Genomic DNA, 19,108 nt, shown 5'->3' with positions numbered 1-19,108 from the left:
TCTGTCTATTTATCTAATTGTCTGTCAGTCTATCTATCTATCTATACATACATACATACATATTCGTCTATTAATATATCTGTCTATCTGTGCATTCCTGTCTCTCAGTTTATATTTGCCTATCTATCTACCAGTCTCTCTACCACTGTATGTATCTATCAGTCTGTCGATTAATATATCTATCTCCCCAGGTTCACCGCCGCAATAGACAGCCACGAACAGCTGTCAGCCAACGAGAGCGTCATCCCTGTCACTGAGCTGCACTCCCCCACTCAGACCATGATTACCGTGAGTGGGGCGAGTGGGGGGAGAGAATGGTGGAGTTTTGTAGAGGGGGGAGGGAGAGAGAGAGAGTGTGGAGGTTAGTGGAGGAGGGAGGGACAGGGGTAGAGTGGTGGATGTTAGTGGAGGGTGAAAGAAAGAGGGTGGAACTGGAGAGTGGGGGACAGAGGAGGAAGGGGAGGGTGAGTGGTTAGTAGGAAGTGGGGGTGAGTGGGAGAGAGTGTGAGTGGGAGAAAGTGATGGAGAGGGGGAGGGTGAGAGGGGATGAGGGAGGGGGAGAGAGGCTGAGGGAAAGGATGTAAGAGTGACTAAGAGGGAGGAGGAGGGTAGACATGAGTGGGGAAGGTGAAGGTGAGTGGGAAGAAGCAGGAGAGAGGAAGCAGGACTGGGGAAATATGGAGGAGAGAGAGAGAGAGAGAGAGAGAGAGAGAGAAAGAGAAACAGACAGACAGACAGACAGAGAAAGCTTGAGTTTTAAAATGCTCTGCGAAAGGATTCTGCTAATTGGTAAAGTTTGCGACAAAAAAAAATATATATTCTTCCCTTTCCCAGCCCTCATTCTTCACCACGAAATCCCTTTCATTTTGTTTTCACTCTTAATAATTCGATTTCACTCTTTTTCACACTGACTTCCCTTCATACTATATTCAACAGGTGCATACTTACTTCCTCTTATTCGTCCCCTTCCTCTTCCTGTTTATTAGGCTTCTTAATGCATACATCTATACCTTTTCCATTCCCGCCTTCTTTTTCATTTCCATCATTCCACTCTTAGTATATTCTCCCTTTCAGACGGACCTAGGGTTACAGATACCACTATTACTACTACAGCTACTTCTGCTACTGCTGTTACTACTACTACTGCTACCTATTTCTACCTACTTCACTCCCTCCGTGCTTTCTACATTCGTGTTAGATTCTTCACTCTCCCTGTGGCTCATCCATCCTTTCCATTTCCTTCATCCCATCCTCCTTTCCGTAATTTTTCTCCCTTACCTCGTCCATCCTTCCAGCGTATCCTTCTTTTTCATTCTCTCCCTTCCTCCCTCCTTTCTTCCATTTACCTACCTATCCTTCCCGTACTCCCACCTCCCCGTTACCTTACATATCTCTTTCCTTCCTATCTTTCCTTCCATCATTCTCATTTATCCTTCTCCCCTCTGTCCCCTATCCATCTCGTTCTCTCTCCCTCATTTTCCTTCAGATCTGCCTGTTTTCCTCTCCATCTCACTTCCAATTATTCGCTCTCTAATTCTCTCTCCCATATATTCCTCTCTGTCTTTCTCGCCACTTTCACCTTCTCTCTCCCTTCCCTTTTCTCTCTTTCTCTACCCTGTTCTCCCTCTCCCATTTCCATCTCTCACTCTCTATCCTCCCTTTCTCTCTCTCTAGACCTATCCTGCTTTTCATTGTCTCTCTCACATTACCCATTCAGTCTGTCTCTCTCCCTTCCTCTCGTACATTCTGTTCCCCTCACCATCTCCCCGTCTCCCTGTTCTATTGTCAACTGGAGAAGCAACAGTGAATACCCTATAACAGATATATAATGTGTTCTAACATGTTACCCTCTCTCTCTCTCTCTCTCTCTCTCTCTCTCTCTCTCTCTCTCTCTCTCTCTCTCAGGAGTCGGATCGTGCCTCTTTCCAAGCCCTGGCCGCCAGACTGGAGGTGCACAACGCCTCTTTCCTAGATACTCAGGAGTTCTTCAAGGGTGTGGCTGTTGGAAAGTGGGCCTTTGTTGGTAAGTGCGTGTGTGTGTGTGTGTGTGTGTGTGTGTGTGTGTGTGTGTGTGTGTGTGTGTGTGTGTGTGTGTGTGTGTGTGTGTGTGTGTGCGCGTGCGTGTGTGTGTGCAATTGATTAGGAAGTAGTCTGCTTTATCGCAAAATATTTCATTTATCTATATCTTATTATCTTTCTTCCGCTCTCTCTCTCTCTCTCTCTCTCTCTCTCTCTCTCTCTCTCTCTCTCTCTCTCTCAAACACATCCTTTTTTCTCTCTCCCTCAGACACCCTCAGTTCATCCTACGGTCGATCATTGGACTTTGAAGCGGGAGGAGGTCGATGCCGATACTACAGGTGAGGTCGAGTGCGGGTGAGGCTGACTGGAGGTGAGGTCGAGTGTAGCTGAGGTCGAATGGAGGTGAAATCGAATGCATATGAGGTCGAGTGTAAGTGAGGTCGAGTGAAGGTAAGACCGAGTGTGAGATGAGTTTCAGAGGAAGCCGAGTATAGACAAAGCTGAGAAAAAGTGATGATGAGTGGAGATAAGGTTGAAAGAAAGTGAGGCTGAGTGCAAGAGAGGTCGAATGTAGGTGAGGTCGAATACAGGTTAGGTGGAGTGTAGGTGAGATTGGATGCAGGTTTAGATCTCCTATGACACGTACTGGATGCCCATGATACGCGCTACCCGATGGTCTGGTGCTGGTCAGTGTGCATTATAATCAAGGACCAAACCAACATCCCTGGTCCCTTAGGCCACACCACAGCCTCGCGTCCGTGGCAACAGGTGGCCGTGGACGTGATGGATCCACTCCCCCTCCCTCCCCCACCACACAGGTTCACATAAATCACCGACGTTCACAGAAAAAGGACTCCAGCATCTTTCTGGTAGTGAATAGGGGGAAAAGGACCCCCTCTTCCATCCCAACCTGCGGGTCTGCCTCAGCGTCACATTTCAAGGAATCGTATTATATCTGTTAAAAGCGTGTCGGCAACTGGGGAGGCTTGAGGCTATTTTTTACATTTACGGCCGGGGCTGCACTCTGGGATTTAATATAAAGTAAAATACAGAAATAACCAGAAATCCGAAGAACTTGTTACTTTCTGTTATATTAATTTGAAAGCAGGTTAACCCCTTCGCTACGATTACGTCTTTTTCATTTTATTGATTCTACCTGCAAACAGTTTGGATCAACTTTGGAGAGATTTTTAAAACCTGTGAGGTGAGTTGTAGACTTCCAGTTTAGTATGAGACGTCCGTTCTAAGCTGACAAAAAATTTCTGAAGGTAGCACAACTAGAAAAAACTGGACTGATAGGGTCGTAGGTGGAATGATGCTGGTAATGTAGTGTGGATGGAAAATCATTCAGGGCAGGATATGAACTGGAGGAAAACCCCAGTGTTTCATTTGGCCACGTTCTAACCAAGGTGTTTCCAGCTGCCAAGCAAGATTGGGTTTCAATTAAAAAAAAAAAGAACGTTCACAATGTAAACAACTGAAACGGGGTATTTTGCCTCCAGTTTTTATCCTGTCCTACATTGTCGGGTAATTCTATGCGGCATTACAATATATCATGTTATACTACACTGCAGTACACTATGCCGTCCTGTGCTTCACTGCATTACACTACACTGTGCTATATTATGATATGCTGTATAACACTACACTACGTTATACTGTTCTCTACAGTACAAAGTTGTGCTAAGCATTGGCATACTTCATAACATTACGCAGTGTTATTACACGCTATAATATGGTGTGCTGTGCCATTCTGTTGCGGAAACTTGAAGCACAGTGATGAGTGAAATGGACTCCTGGCCATTCCCGAGAAACTTTTCAGAAGCACACTACTTTGTGCTATGCAGTGCTATGCTATGCTATACAGTATTGTTTCACGGTATGCTGTTTCCCCAGGTTACGCAACATGGTCGGTGAACTGGACGCGTGGCTCTTCCTAGAGAACTACTCTATACTGTCCTATGCTACACCATGCTGCACCACCCTATGCCATGCCATGCTAAACTATGCTATGCGGTGCTATGTTCCCCCAGGTCCCGCAACAACCTCATAGGTGGACTGGACGCCTGGCCTTTCCCGAGAAACTCACCCGTACACAAGCAGATCTCGAAAGCGTTAGTACTTACACCCCTAGTACTGACACCCTTAGTACGTACACCCTTGGCACTTACACCCCTAGTACTTACACTCTTAGTACTCACACCCTTAGTACTTACATCTTTAGTACTTACACCCTTAGTACTTACACCCTTAGTACTTACACCTTTAGTACTTACACCCTTAGTACTTACACCCGTAGTACTTACACCTTTAGTACTTACACCCTTAGTACTTACATCTTTAGTACTTACATCTTTAGTACGTACACCCTTAGTACTTACACCCTTATTACTTACACCTTTAGTACTAACACCCTTAGTACTTACACCCTTAGTACTTACACCCTTAGTACTTACACCTTTAGTACTTACTCCCTTAGTACTTACATCTTTAGTACTAACACCCTTAGTACTTACACCCTTAGTACTTACACCTTTATTACTTACCCCCCTAGTACTTACACCCTTAGTATTACACCCTTAGTACTTACACCTTTATTACTTACACCCTTAGTCCTTACACCCTTAATACTTACATCCTTAGTGCTCACACCCTTAGTACTCAAGCTCTTAATCCTTACATGGTTCACTTTGCCTCCCCTGTTAGTAACTTGCACCATTAATAGCCTCATCTGTTAGTACTTACACCATTAGTAGCCTCACCTGTTAGTACTTACACCATTATCAGTCTCATCTCCTACTACTTACACCATAATTAGTCTCACCTGTTAGTACTTACACCTATTAGTACTTAAACCATTAATTATCTCACCTGTTGATTTATTTGAACAAAAACAAAAACAAAACATCAGTTTCTAGACCTGGAATGGAGAGACTGTTTTTTTTTTTTTCCCCACCTCTCTCTTAAAGGTGCTAACCAAACTTATGACATACAAAAATTTGTTCACCTGCATATAATATAGTTAGATATCAAATTAATCAGTTCCTTTACAACGAGATATCTTTCCTAATTTGGTTATAATCGACAGAAGTAGTAGTAGTAGTAGTGGTTGTAGCTATAGCCCCAGGTTCATCTGAATGTGATCTCGGTGGACTGCAGGCTGAATCTCCCCTTTCCAGCAGTCAACCATTCTCCTTTCGGGATATAGGCAGGGAGCTGGGGGACGTTTACATAATCATCCTGCAGAGTCACCTATTCATATCGATACCACCACGTGAAGGCGTCCCTGTCAATAACAAAAAAGGCGTCATTGAAGCGAGGGAATTGTATTATCAGTACCATTTGCATGCGATTCACGAGACATATCCAAGTACAGTGAAAGAAAAGCAGGCGAGGCGATAGAACTTGATGTTACTAATAGTGAGGAAGGAATAATATTTTTTTTTCGTCTCTTCCTGGTAGTCTCTCATCCTTAAAAAAAAAAATCGTTCAGACAGTATATCTTTAACGAAACTGAAATTGCGTGCTGCCTTAAGGGTCAGAATCCTTTACTCAACTGGGATTCAGGACACAAGCTATTTACGACTAGACGGAGGAATGTGGAGCACGAGTATAAAGACAATCACATCTGCAGCGTTACCAGAAGAGCCTAGGAGAGAGAGAGAGAGGGGGGGGGGCAGACAGACAGACAGACAAAGCAGAGACAAAACGTGCCCGAGAAAGGGAATCACACACACAGGCAGCGTTGTTCCAATTTTCCGCGATGCCAGACTAGCTATTGAATTATACTGAGGCCATTTTGACGGCGATATGAAGGTAGGGGTGTGAAACAGGAGGGCTGGCAGCTGTCTATACCCCCTCTCCCCCTTTCCCTAATCCGACCCCTCCTCGTCTTCCCACCCCAACCCCTCCAAACCACTTCCCTTTCCCCTACCCCATCCTACCCCCCTAACCCTTTTTCACCACTTCCCTTTTCCCACCTCATCTCCCCATCCCAACACCTCCTCACCACTTCCTTTCCCTTCCTCATCTCCCCACCCCTACCCCTCCTCGCCATTTCCCTTTCCCCCTCCTCATCTCCCTCCTAATTCCCACCTCTCCCCCTCCCACAACCAGCTCCCTATCACCATTTTCATCCTATCTTTGATCTCCCTTTAGCAGTCGAGGCGCTTATACGTTCTCCATAATGATAGTCTTTTGTATTTTATTTGTACTTTATGCTACCAGTCGATTTTATTTAGAAAGAGACCCATAGTAGTAAAGGAATTAACAAAGACTACCTAACTTCTGTAGTTCGTAAAATTCTTTCTTAAACCGAATAAAATGTCTGGGAGTAAGAAGATATACCCTTTAAGACGTCGCCAAAATGAAGAACTTAGGGGGAAAGGTGACCTGGATTTAATACCTGTATGTTATTAATACTATTCCCGTACGTGGACTTTATCTGGTAGGTGTTTGTGAGATGTGTTTCTGTGAGGGTAACCTCTCTCTCTCTCTCTCTCTCTCTCTCTCTCTCTCTCTCTCTCTCTCTCTCTCTCTCTCTCTCTCTCTCTCGTAAATTATCACACGTCACATCTTTCCAAAAATCCACATCCTTATCTAAAATTACGCTGTTTCTTCCCCAGCCTTCACTCATCTCCTCTTACTCATCTTCCTTCCCTCCTTCAGTAACACTAACAATCTCCTTTAAATTTTCGGCTCATGGAAAATATCAAAACACTCATAATAAGAAAATGAAGAAAGTAAAAATAGGCCATGTATTTCCCTTCCTGGTTGGCTTTCAGAAACGCATTAGTACTGGGCTTTCACAAAACTCATCATTCTTCACCAGAGTCTGAAGTGGATCCCTGTGCATAATATTGACAGGGTGGAATGCAATTAACTATCACCACAAAAATGTTAATGAAAGATAAATAGTTACTACATCTTTTATCTTTCCTCCTTCCTCCTGACTCATGCCATCACACACACACACACACACACACACACACATTTTACTTTTCACCTATAATTTCTTTTATTTGTGAAGCCTAACTATAAAGATTGTGAACGGAAAGAATCATCATCATCATCATCATAACCATAATCCCTTGTCATAAATGCACACTTCAGCTTCTAAAATATCACTTAATCCTTCAAAATTCTCAGTTCTACCTCATAAGCCATACCCTCCACAAAGAGGTACTCCATAATACCTGTGAAATGTACACGTAACATAGTAATCCCTTTGGTATTATGTTCTTGTAATCCCCCACACGACTTTACCTTGGGATAGATTTTTTGCACTTACGGGGATTTTATATAAAATACCCTCCCAGTATAGTAAGTCTCTTGTAAGTGTACTAAAACAGTCCTGAGGTGGCTGGAAGTGAATAAGAAATACGTAATGGGATTGTAGAAGCTTATATGGGGGTTCAGATCTCCTACACTAGAACTCCTGAACCCCTACCTTGCATCCACCCAACAGAAGCTAAAAAGGGGGTTCTCCTGCCCCGGAAGTCCTGAACCCCTATCTTGCATCCACCCCATACACATTTTCTTTTCCTTTTCCACTGGCAAATTTGCTTGTACGTGTCACCGTAGGCTACTTTCTTACCAGCAGATACCCTTCAGTATTTCCTCCCCTTCTTTCTTTTCTCAGACTGAAGTGGCTGCGTTACTTTGGCATCCTGGAGCACATCAAGGCACAGTACTACGTGTCCAAATGTACTAGTAATCAGCAGGGCACAAGGGCATGGGTGGTTGAGGATCAGAAGAAGATGGACCTGATCCTGCTCCAGTCCTGCTTCTACTTGTTCCTGACAGGGGCAACTCTGGGGACCATCTCTCTTGTGCTGGAGCTCTTCTGGTCCATGATGACTCGATGCTGCGCTGACGGAGCAGTGGAAGCCAAAGGGTAGATTGGTGGAGGGGTAGGGATGGGAGGAGAGAGAGAGGTTGTGGGATGGGAGTAGGGGGTAATAGGGATGGAAGGAGAAACAGGTGGTGGGGAGGGAGTAGAGGCAAAAAGGGATGGTAGGAGAGAAAGAGGTGTTGGGATGGGAGTAGAGGTAGACAGGGATTGTAGAAGAGGGATGATAGAGAGAAATGCACTGGAGGAAAAGCTGGGAAAAGGGACGGTAGAACGGCAGATGGAAGGATGAATTTAGAGAGACAGATGGATGATAGGTGGTAGGGACAGATGGAAGGATGGATAGCAGAGACGGAAGGATGGGTATTGGAGTTAGATGGATGGATGCATGATAGAGACAGATGGAGAACGGATGGTGGAGACAGATGGAAGAACGGGTGGTAGAAGCAGATGGAGGACTATATAGCGGAGAGATAGATGGAACGGTGAATGGTAGACGTAAATGGTAGGATGTACAGTAGAGAGATGGATGGTAAGATGGATGGTTGAGAGAATGATAGATGGATGGATGGCAAAGGTAGACTGAAGGATGGATGGTACAGGGATAGATGGAAGAAGTCGTGGTGGGGTTTCAAACAGACTGAGGAAGAAAAAAATTGGTGGAAGGATATATATAGAAAGATCAAGTGCACAGGAAATAATGAAAAAAAAAAAAAACAGTAACCACTGACTCAGTGATGAATACTGATGACGAGAAATATATCACTTAGAAATGTAGTGGAAATAACCGATTAATTTTGTCGTTAGCCCCTTCAGTACAATGACGGTAAAGTTGGAATTTGTCACTAGATACTCGAAGCTTCTATCTTTGTTAATATGTATGGTATAGTCCTTTCTGACTTTATTAACGCAACAGATAAAAAGAATTATATAGTTTTATTATCCGTCTTCATTATTGCATGATATACAGTATACATAGCTTCTTTACCTTGGTCACCTTTGAGTTATTCTTCCTCTTTACAGACGGTTTTATTCGGCTCAGAGGAGACTATTCGATCTGGAGGGGTTAGGTACAGTCCTTGTAAATCCTTTTTCAAACTGACCTCTCCCTTAAGCTGAATAAAATCGCCTGGTAAAGATTATTGCTTCTGAATGTACCCTTCTACATCATGTAATCTTTCCATTTGGCTCTCAGTCTTCCTCTTTCCCCGTAATCCTCTGCAATATTTATCTTCTCACCTCGTTTTCGATCTTCTTCTCTCCCATTCTCTCATCAACTCTGCTTTCACACACTGTCTTTATCAGCCCTTAACCCCTACCGTCAAGTTACTTATTTCTTGTTTTAATCCTGCTGCCTCAAGACGTTTTTTTTTTTTATTTGAAATCCCACTTGTTGTAGTGAAGGACTTACTGGGGATTTTATCTACCTTTCCCCCCCTCCAGTTCGAAAAAGTCTCAAAAAAAATGAGGAAATTCGTCTGTCAGCTGAAATAACACATAAAAAAGTCACCGAACTGAATGGGTTTACTTAAAAATACACGATGTAGAATATAGACCAACCCCTTCAGTCCGATGGTGTATTCTATTTTATTCCTACCCAAATTCATTCCAAAATCTGAAAATAATATGAAGGCAGCAAAAGCAGACGATTGAAAACACCATCTGATTCGAAGGCTTAGGTGGACGAGGTGTGGTTCGAAGCAGCAACGCGGAATTCGGTTCGCGTCTCGTGGGAAATGACGCCGAGACACCCCAGGCCTACGTCACGCTTCGGAGGCAACGAGAAAAAGTTGCCAATACGTCTCTTCTGTGAGAAATTTAATATTCTCTTGTGTGTTATTTACTCCATTTTGTTATCGATGACCACTGTAATATCGTAGAAAAAAATCATTAACCATCTCACTACGATCACAGTTTTCTCTAGTTCATCTCCAGACAAGTTTATTCAGTTCAAGGAAGTCTTTTAAACAGGAGGATGGAGGAGGGGTAAATATAGTCTTCATTCACTCTCTAGCTACTTTGGTGCTCCGGTAAGATGAAGGAGAGTTTGGTTGCAACAAAATTAATGTAGAATTAGGTTGTTTGGTTGTATGGGTTTATGGTAGAGGGTGGGAGTGAAGAGAAAGCAGGTATCGGCAGGAACCTCCATCCTCCACCCTAACTTCTATCTCCTAATGGTCCCCGGTCGCCTCTCTCTCTCTCTCTCTCTCTCTCTCTCTCTCTCTCTCTCTCTCTCTCTCTCTCACACACACACACACACACACACACACACACACACACACACACACACACACACACACAATGAAACTATCTTGTTACACCGTCGCCTAATACTTCCCGATAGTTTCATCTCGTGCCTACGTATAGTTCTCGGAACGAGGCAGGTCGATGCAGCGTTTGATGAGTCTTTGTGTTGGAGTAACCCATAGATGACAAAAAAACTCATAAGCTGAATGTAAATTGTCTGCGTGGAGCAAGAATGAATTATATTTGTGCTGTAAAGATATATATAAAAGTGTGTTGGTGGCATCAGCAATATGGAGCAACATTGACACCAAAAACCAACTTCTCACAAATTCATTTATGATTTTTTTTCTAAGTTGCTGCACAGTTACTGGTACCCAATAACATAATTCGTACTTGATGACTTTCCGAGGCTAAGTGTTCCTAGAGAAAACGTACTGTACTTTAGGCGCGCTGGATAGTGTAACACTGAATGTACTATCTGTTAACTGAGGATTTGCGGTGTGGATGCAAGGCTGGCAGTTCGCGTGGAATTGTCTGAGTGGAGAGAGTGTCGGCGTGTTGTGCTTTTTTATACGGGATGAATCACGGGTCACTGAGGGCATCACATTACTGACTCTAATAGATCGTTGTGCAGCTGGTTGGCGCTGATCTAATCCTTCTTCTGAGGACCATTGCATATTGGACAGCGAGGGGGTGGGTCCCGGTCCGGCTGTACAGTAGCAGAGAGGTAACGACTGATTTGGTCTGTTTCTTGAGGGTTAACTGACTGATGCTTTTTGTGGATATTACTGGATCATCACAGCTTTGCATTATTCTGTCTCGATTAGTCTGTTTGTATATATGTTTTTCCCTGACGCCGGATCAAAAGCAAGACATACACACCAGTCATCCCCTCAACACACACACACACACACACACACACACACACACACACACCATGCATAGCCTTAGATCACCTTTCTGGCCACACTGCATCATACTACATGCTTCCACATTGCAACCCGCCACACCACACTGCATCCCATCACACCACACTGCACCACACCACACCAAACCACACCACACCAGACTACATCACACCAGACCACTCCACACCACACCACACCACACCACACCACACCACACCACACCACACCAAACCACACCACACCACACCACATAGCACTGCCCCACACTATAATCAAACCACACCACACCATACCACAACAAACTGCAGCACACCAAACCACATCACACCACACCACACCACACAACACTGTCCTACACTATAATCATACCGCACCACACCTCACCACACTATGTTACGCGACACCTCGCTGCACCGCACCACGCCAGGCTACACCACGCCTCATCAAACCACATCACAGCAGATCACACCACACCATATAGCACTACACAGCACCACACCACAGGACCCCACACTATAATCCTACCACACTACACCACATCACACCACACCACACAACACCACAGCATCTCACACCGCACCTCACCACACCTCAAACACCCACATCTACATCCATACAGTCTCACACCACAAACACAATCACAACATACACGCCAGGTCACCCCACAGGACAAACACTTCACACCACGAATGCCCACAATCACCCGGAGAACAATTTACTCAATCACCAACTAATCAACCAGCTCACACATAATAACACATAATCCTCCTTTAATTGCGGGACCATTAGAGTCACAGGCATCGTGTTGCATCATAATTTCAGTGCATAATTAGTGTAATATATTGAAGCTAAGTTGAATGTTGGTGGTTTGGGGTGAGATGTGTGGGGTGGAAATGGGAGACAATAATCTTTTTAAGGGATTAGGTGGGGTCTATTTGTATGTTTTACCTAACTTACACACACACACACACACACACACACACACACACACACACACACACACACACACACACACACACACACACACACACACACACACACACACACACACACACACACACAACTCGTCGAGTAGAACTATACATCTCTCGCGAGTGTATTAAAACTGAATTACCAGTACGTGATTAACTTAGTTCCTCCACTTTAATACGATGAATTCTTGGTCATTTTTTGTCTTGCTAACCTCAGACGATTTATTCATCTTGGAAGGACGTCTCGTAGTGAAGGGGTGAGGGTTACTAAGACTCACTGTGAAACTGCATGAAGTATTCTCAAAGACCATTTCCCTCCCTCCTTCCTAAATCAGTTTCCTCCTTCCCCTCTTCCTAAATCATTTTCCTCCCTCCATCCTTTCTGAATCATTTTCCTCCTTCCCTTCTTCCCTCCTAAATCACTTCCCTCCTTCCCTCCCTCCCTCCCTCCCTCCTTCCTAAATCACTTTCCTGCTTCCCTCTCTCCCTCCTTCCCTCCTCAACCACAGTCCTCTCCACCCCGTCACTGACCATTTTTCACCGTCTCATACTACCCCCTCCTTCCCATCCTCCACAGCCAGCTCTTCCTTTACACCGTAATGAGGAAGAGTAATATACGTAGATCTTTTTCCTCGACCAGTGCAATGATTAGGAAAGTTTTAATATTTTGATGACCTAGTTCTCTTCTGGGAACAGTTAAACCATCTTTCGCTAACCAAAATAAAGTTCACAGTAGGTCATTGGCGGATAAATAGATAAAAATAATGCTGTAAATTTGGATTTAAAAGACAGACATGAAGAGAAAGACAGACAGAAAGTAAATGGAAAAAATGATAGGAACAACTACAAACAGAGACAGACACTGACAAGAACAGACAAAGAGAAACAGAAGTAATAGACAAAGACGACAAAGATAAAAAAAATAAAGACAGAGACGGACACAGACCAAAAACGGAAGATTGAAGGAGTGACTTAAAGAGAATAAATTAAAGCTAAGATGGTGTTAGGAGCATGAGAGTGGAAAAGTGTGCAAGGATGAAACAGATCAAACGTGTTACCTAATTAGCCGTAAGAGGTAGAGAATGATTGAGTTCACTTGAGTTCCCTGGAGAGGAGGGAATTAAGTGAAGAGAGAGAGAGAGAGAGAGAGAGAGAGAGAGAGAGAGAGAGAGAGAGAGAGAGAGAGAGAGAGAGATAACATAATGAAGCAGGTAGGTAGATATAGGTGTAGATAGAGACAGACAGGAAGGTAGGTAGGTAGGTAGGCAGAAAAACAGAGATAGACAGATACATAGATAGACAGACAGACAGTAGATAGAAAGATGGATAAGTAGCTAGCCAGACACACAGCTAGCAAGACAGCCAGACAGACAGATACACACAATAAGCAAAACAAACACAACTACCTTCACAACTTTAATTTACAACGAAATCAACAGTAGATCTTCCACAAAACATTATAACAAAAGCCTGCATTTACCCAAACCCTCTAAAACACCCACATACACAGATACACATTTTGCTGGTCTGAGCGAATGCCTTTGGTTATTAAATGGTGTAAATAATGTGGGTTATACTGTACCGAATTTGTGTGCATATTTGGTGTCTGATATTAAACTGCAGGCATGGACAGTGAGTGAACCCAAACGTGGTAGTAGAATCAACTGCACACTACATGCTGCACACTACTTACTGCACACTACATACTGCACACTACTTATTGCACACTACATACTGCACACTACTTACTGCACACTACTTACTGCACACTACTTACTGCACACTACATACTGCGCACTATTTCCTACACACTACATGCTGCACACTACATACTTCGCACTATTTCCTACACACTACATGCTGCACACTACTTACTGCACACTATTTACTGCAGACTGTTTACTGCACACTACGCACGGCTCTCATCAGAGCAAAACATCACTAAAACCACAGAATAACACCACAGTGCCACCACACCATCGCATCACGACCAAAATGCCACAACAGCACACCTCCACAACCACGACCACCACCACATCACCACAACAGCACACCACAGCACGATCACCACCACCACCACACCACAACTCCACCATCATCACCACACCATCACAACACCACAACACCACCACTTCAAACACGTGACCCATTACGGCTTTCACCACATCACCACACCACAACACCACCACTTCAAACACGTGACACCCATTACGGCTTTCAGCACTTCACCACACCACCACACTACTACCACCACAACACCACCACTGCCACCATCAAATATTACTCTACATGAGGAATATAACAAATTCTCTGGCTATATCCATTCGAATTATATACCTGACTTTATTATGTTATATCCAAGCACGTTATTTACTTATACCAAATCGAATAAATTGGCTAGATTCGTGAACATTATTGAGGGAGTAATTTTCGAACCATGCACTTTTCAGGTCAATTCTAAAAGTCAGGTTAGGTCAACGAATATCAATCCAGTTCATGTCTACTGATCCTGACCCCTTTTTCCTCTTACCAAACGACTGTATTCAGCTTTAAAGAGATCTATCCAGTGAAGGGGGTAAAGCATTCTCTCTATCTACTACAGTTCGAAAAGTCTATCGTAAGGTGAATGACAGGTAGTGAAAGTAGCAAGAATAAGGACAAAAAATATTCGCCCCAGGATTGGAGGTTAGGGCGTGTGCCTCAAATCAGCCTTATTAGTACAGTATTTCCTGATACATGACATTTTGGTCTTTGAAGTTCCCTTTAGGTCCGTTAAGATCCATCACATATTTTCAGATGACTCGACGTGAATTAAGTCGTTTGTATATTCTGGTCTGTTGAATTGATGCAGGTTTTTGAAAGTTAATTTTTTCCATTTGATAACATATTTAGCAATATATTTTTGCCTCCTCCAGACGATTGTATTCAACTTAGGGGAGACTTCTCGAGGTTAGGAGGTTAGATACGCAATATGATAGCTTTCGTAAACCTCATTATATGTCTCATAGAATCAAGAATTACACAAAAAAAAAAAATGTTTGAAAGGTCTGAGGTCGTTTAGGGTTGGTGGGGTGGGTGGAGTGGACAGGAGTGAGCGAGATGGAGTCGGCTGGCACGAGCAGGAAGGCAAGATGAGGGGAGTATACGCTGCCAAGATGAGTGTTGTAGGGTGAAAATGTGAATGACGGTGGGGTAAGCTAAGATGATGATGGAGGGAAGAAAAGTGTTGCGTCGGTGGAGAGGGATGGACGGGGGTGATGGGAGAACAGGGTGTTATGTAAAGTTTAGCATTGGCAGCGGGAGCATTTATTTCTAAAAAGTTGGGCGGAGGATTAAAAAAAAAGTATGGTCTGAATGGAAAGGAGTGGGTGGAATGGATATGCATGATGGCGGGTGGAGGGACAGTGCGGGGGGAATACACCCTGTTAAAATAGGCGTTGCTGAATTCCCTGTATGAACGTGGCGATGGTTTATATCAACGCTTGCTGCAAACAAAATAACGAGAAAACACAGAACGCTCTCATACACCTTGCATCTCAGGGCACAGGTAAAAGGAAGTAAGGATGATACATGCTTTTACACAGTACACCTCAAGTTGTTATGGGAGGGTGTCCACTCGAGGAAACAGCCACGCTACTTGTTATTAGAGGGTGTCCATTAAAGAGAACAGCGACTTGTTATGGGAGGCTTGAAGTTTATCCTCCAGTACATCACAAAACAGAGCACGATTCACTGTACACACACTGGCTTGATTTAATCCACCTCGACTTGTTATGAGAGGATGTCTATTGAGGGGAAAAGCCACAATACTCCCCCAGGCTCCAATATAACACAGGAAACGAACAGGGTACACAGAACAAAACAAACAAGGCTTGATTTGATTCTGCTCTCTCCCCGGTCTCCGATGCATCGCCCCCACAACTTCGAAATAAACACAAAATTCGCCCGGACATGACCTAGACAGTCCAGCGGGAAAAAAGCGCACATTTGAGTCTGGCATTTTTCCAGGACATTTCACGGCACTGAGTCGTATTCCGGGGGATCACTGAACAAAATGGAATAAATGACCGCTGTGTGAGCTGCCTAACTTACCATGGCATGGAGTAAAGATAGCAAGTGGATACAATTATGCCAGACTATGATACGAATATGCTGTCTGTTTTACGTGCCGGAAAATACCGTAAGTTTAAACGTTGTGTTTTTTTTTTTTTTTTTTTTTTGTACTGCCAGGAGGTAAAACGTCGACCTAGCAAAGTCAGCTGAATCAGTTTTTACCCAATTTAAATCGCATTTGGGAGGACGTTTGAGGGTAAGACAGGAAAGAACTGATTCAGTTTTGATAAGAATCATTCTAAGATGAAAGTTACAGTGAGTGAATAAATTTTGACCCGTGTGTGTGTGGATATTAACAACAAAGCTCAGTTTTAACCAGATTTTAACCAAACGGTGGAAGTGTTGAGGGTCAGCCAAGGAATAATATGCTGTTTTTTAGAGCAATAGTCCAAAGGGCTAGTTCAACTAAAACATTTTGTATCATATATATACCAAACTTTGTGGAACTGTTGAGAATAAGGCAAGAAGAAAAGGAATCGAATTTAAGAACAGTCAGTCAAAGGACAAGGTCGCGGGGAATGGTAAAAAAGCCAAGGTCACGAGGAAGGTCAACTCAAGCAGTTTTGATTCGGTTTGCACCAAAGTTAGGGAAGGGTTAGGGATCAGGCAAGAACAAAAGGATTTTTTTACAGAATAACCAGTCAAACCTCAAAGTCATAAGGCAAGGGAAACGTCCGATCATTGCTTTTGTATGTGAACCAAATACTCGTAGATAAAATAATTTTGATTTTATGTGGATGAAAGTTGGTGAATGATTTGAGGATCACCAAAGAGAATGACCAGTTATTTTTGTAGATGGCTTGGTTAAAGGTTAAGGTCACAAGGCAATGTTAGCTTCAACAGTATTTATCCGACACAGACTAAAACTTTGTGGAGGTCATTATCAGGGTCAGAGCGTAGTCACTTGACCCTTAGACCAATTGGTGGATGCGGGTGTTGCCAGCTGAGGTCTCACTGTTTTATCTTTTTTTTATTCTTTACATTAGGATCACAGTCAATAGCAACAGTGTGTGGGATATTAATATCCTTAAGCACCATCATTTGCTGTGATATTGTACAGCAGAGTATGTATTTGTTGACAGTCATACAGCTCCACTACCTGTCCATGTAACAATAGTATGAAGCTCAATGAAGGCACTCCATTCTCCAGCGTTATTTATATTCACAGCAGCCAGAATAACACCTGTATTCAGCCAGGTATGGATTGGCTTGTGAGGCGGGACCAGCAGCATGTTTGGGTGATTTCCCCTGTGGCTCAGCTATTGGGCCAACTATTGAGGTGGGAGAGGGAGACTTGTCCTTATTTGTCTGTATTTCGCTGGATCCCGCCATAACATCATTTACCCTCTACTGGAGCTTCAACCGACGCAGGGACGATTATCGGTCTTAAATGAATTAACATGATTAAGAAAAGAACATTAAGGAGGAGGATAAATGGTCCTTGATGCCTCTGGAGCCCTCTGGTGACCGAAATTGTAACTGGAGTTGTGTGTATTGAGTACCAGTTGACATATTGCATCAACACCCAGGAAAAACACAGTACAGTCTGATCAATGCTTGTGTCATCTGTAGCACGGGGAATAATACGTATGTTACTGGTAGGAAAAGCTGGACGGACGGATACAGATTACAAGAGGGAGTAGCTTCATGTGTGTTTTGTAGGGGATGGGAAGAGTTGTGATGAGTATATTGCTGGTAGGAAAAGTTGAGGAAAGGATGCAAAAAGTACAGTTAGCGGGAAAAGCTTGTCTAATCATTTACTTCTTCTTACTTCCTTCTGGTGGCTAATATTCTAAAGTTGAAAGAGGCTTGGCGTATTTCTCTGCTCATAGTTGACTCTGCTTCTATGCTGCATCAGGGAGGAAAATTACAGGATCTGCATTAAGTACAAACGATGGAATAAGAGGCACATTCTTGTCCTCAACTGTATAGTAGTGAGTCGCTTCATTTGTGCTGGGTAGGCGTCGTGTAGTTGTCATGAAAATATTACTGTTAGGAAAAGTTGGAGGGAGAGCAAAAGGTAGCACGGATGTTGACTGCTATTGAAAATGTGTTTGTGTGTGTGTGTGTGTGTGTGTGTGTGTGTGTGTGTGTGTGTGTGTGTGTGTGTGTGTGTGTGTGTGTGTGTGTGTGTGTGTGTGTGTGTGTGTGTGTGTGTGTGTGTGTGTGTGTGTGTGTGTGTGTGTTTAGAGTGGAGGGAACATGATGGAGGGGGAAAAACTTTACGAGGCTATAAAGTTGGGAGGTTCGGTGGGGGGAGGGGCATTTCCCGGGAAAGTGTTTACTTCTATCCAATATCGGAGCCATTTGCATACCATTTACTGTGAATAATAGGACATATTCTAACGTCTTTCCCCTGCACAGAATATATCCGTGTATTTAAATAATTAGGAACATTACCATCTTATACAGAGTGTCCTGAAGGTGTACTGAGAAACTCCAGAACGTTATTTGTTTGGCTAATATTGACCAAGAAACTCCTATAAGAACATGGGCTTAGTTTTACGTCGTTTCGGATGTACGATTCCTGCTGACCTTGTGGATAAATTACGAGACACAGGTGAACACTACACCTATGCCCTAGAATATTTTGAGTATTTCCGGTGTTAATTAATCGATGTAAATGTAATGTGGTAATCACTTCCTTCACGTCATTACAAATTATCCAGTCATACCAAGCTTGGAAATTGGGTTTATTCAGCGTTTGGACACAATTAAACCTTACACACACACACACACACACACACACACACACACACACACACACACACACACACACACACACACACACACACACACCATTTAATTCTTGTTTTCTGACCGGCTTCCCGCATATACTTCTGGCGAGTTACTTCAGGACGGGTTATGGTAGCAGTGATAGTTGTAGTAATTATGGTAGTGGTGGTAGTTGTGGTAGTGGTGGTTATGGTGCTGGTGACTGTGGCTGTGGTAGTTGTGGTGGTGGCTGAGTTGTGGTTGTGATAGTTGTGATGGCGGTG

At 43.5% G+C, this 19,108-nt stretch overlaps 1 protein-coding gene across 1 annotated transcript in view; it reads left to right on the top strand.

Annotated features, from left to right (window-relative positions):
• Positions 1–19,108, top strand: part of LOC145409656 (glutamate receptor ionotropic, kainate 4-like) — a 107,859-nt gene that overhangs the window by 56,286 nt on the left and 32,465 nt on the right. Inside the window, exons 13-17 of the mRNA XM_080280007.1 lie at positions 192–288; positions 1,906–2,023; positions 2,288–2,357; positions 4,053–4,133; positions 7,661–7,915. Of these exons, the coding sequence (XP_080136133.1) occupies positions 192–288; positions 1,906–2,023; positions 2,288–2,357; positions 4,053–4,133; positions 7,661–7,915 (621 nt within the window). The remainder of the gene's footprint in view (positions 1–191; positions 289–1,905; positions 2,024–2,287; positions 2,358–4,052; positions 4,134–7,660; positions 7,916–19,108) is intronic.

Source organism: Coenobita brevimanus, chromosome 82, assembly GCF_032717465.1.
Source record: "Coenobita brevimanus isolate Jiangsu-jjx chromosome 82, ASM3271746v2, whole genome shotgun sequence".
NCBI classification, from domain to species: Eukaryota; Metazoa; Arthropoda; class Malacostraca; order Decapoda; family Coenobitidae; genus Coenobita; species Coenobita brevimanus.
Note: the sequence above shows the minus strand (reverse complement) of the source record. Positions and strands in the feature narration are given on the sequence as shown.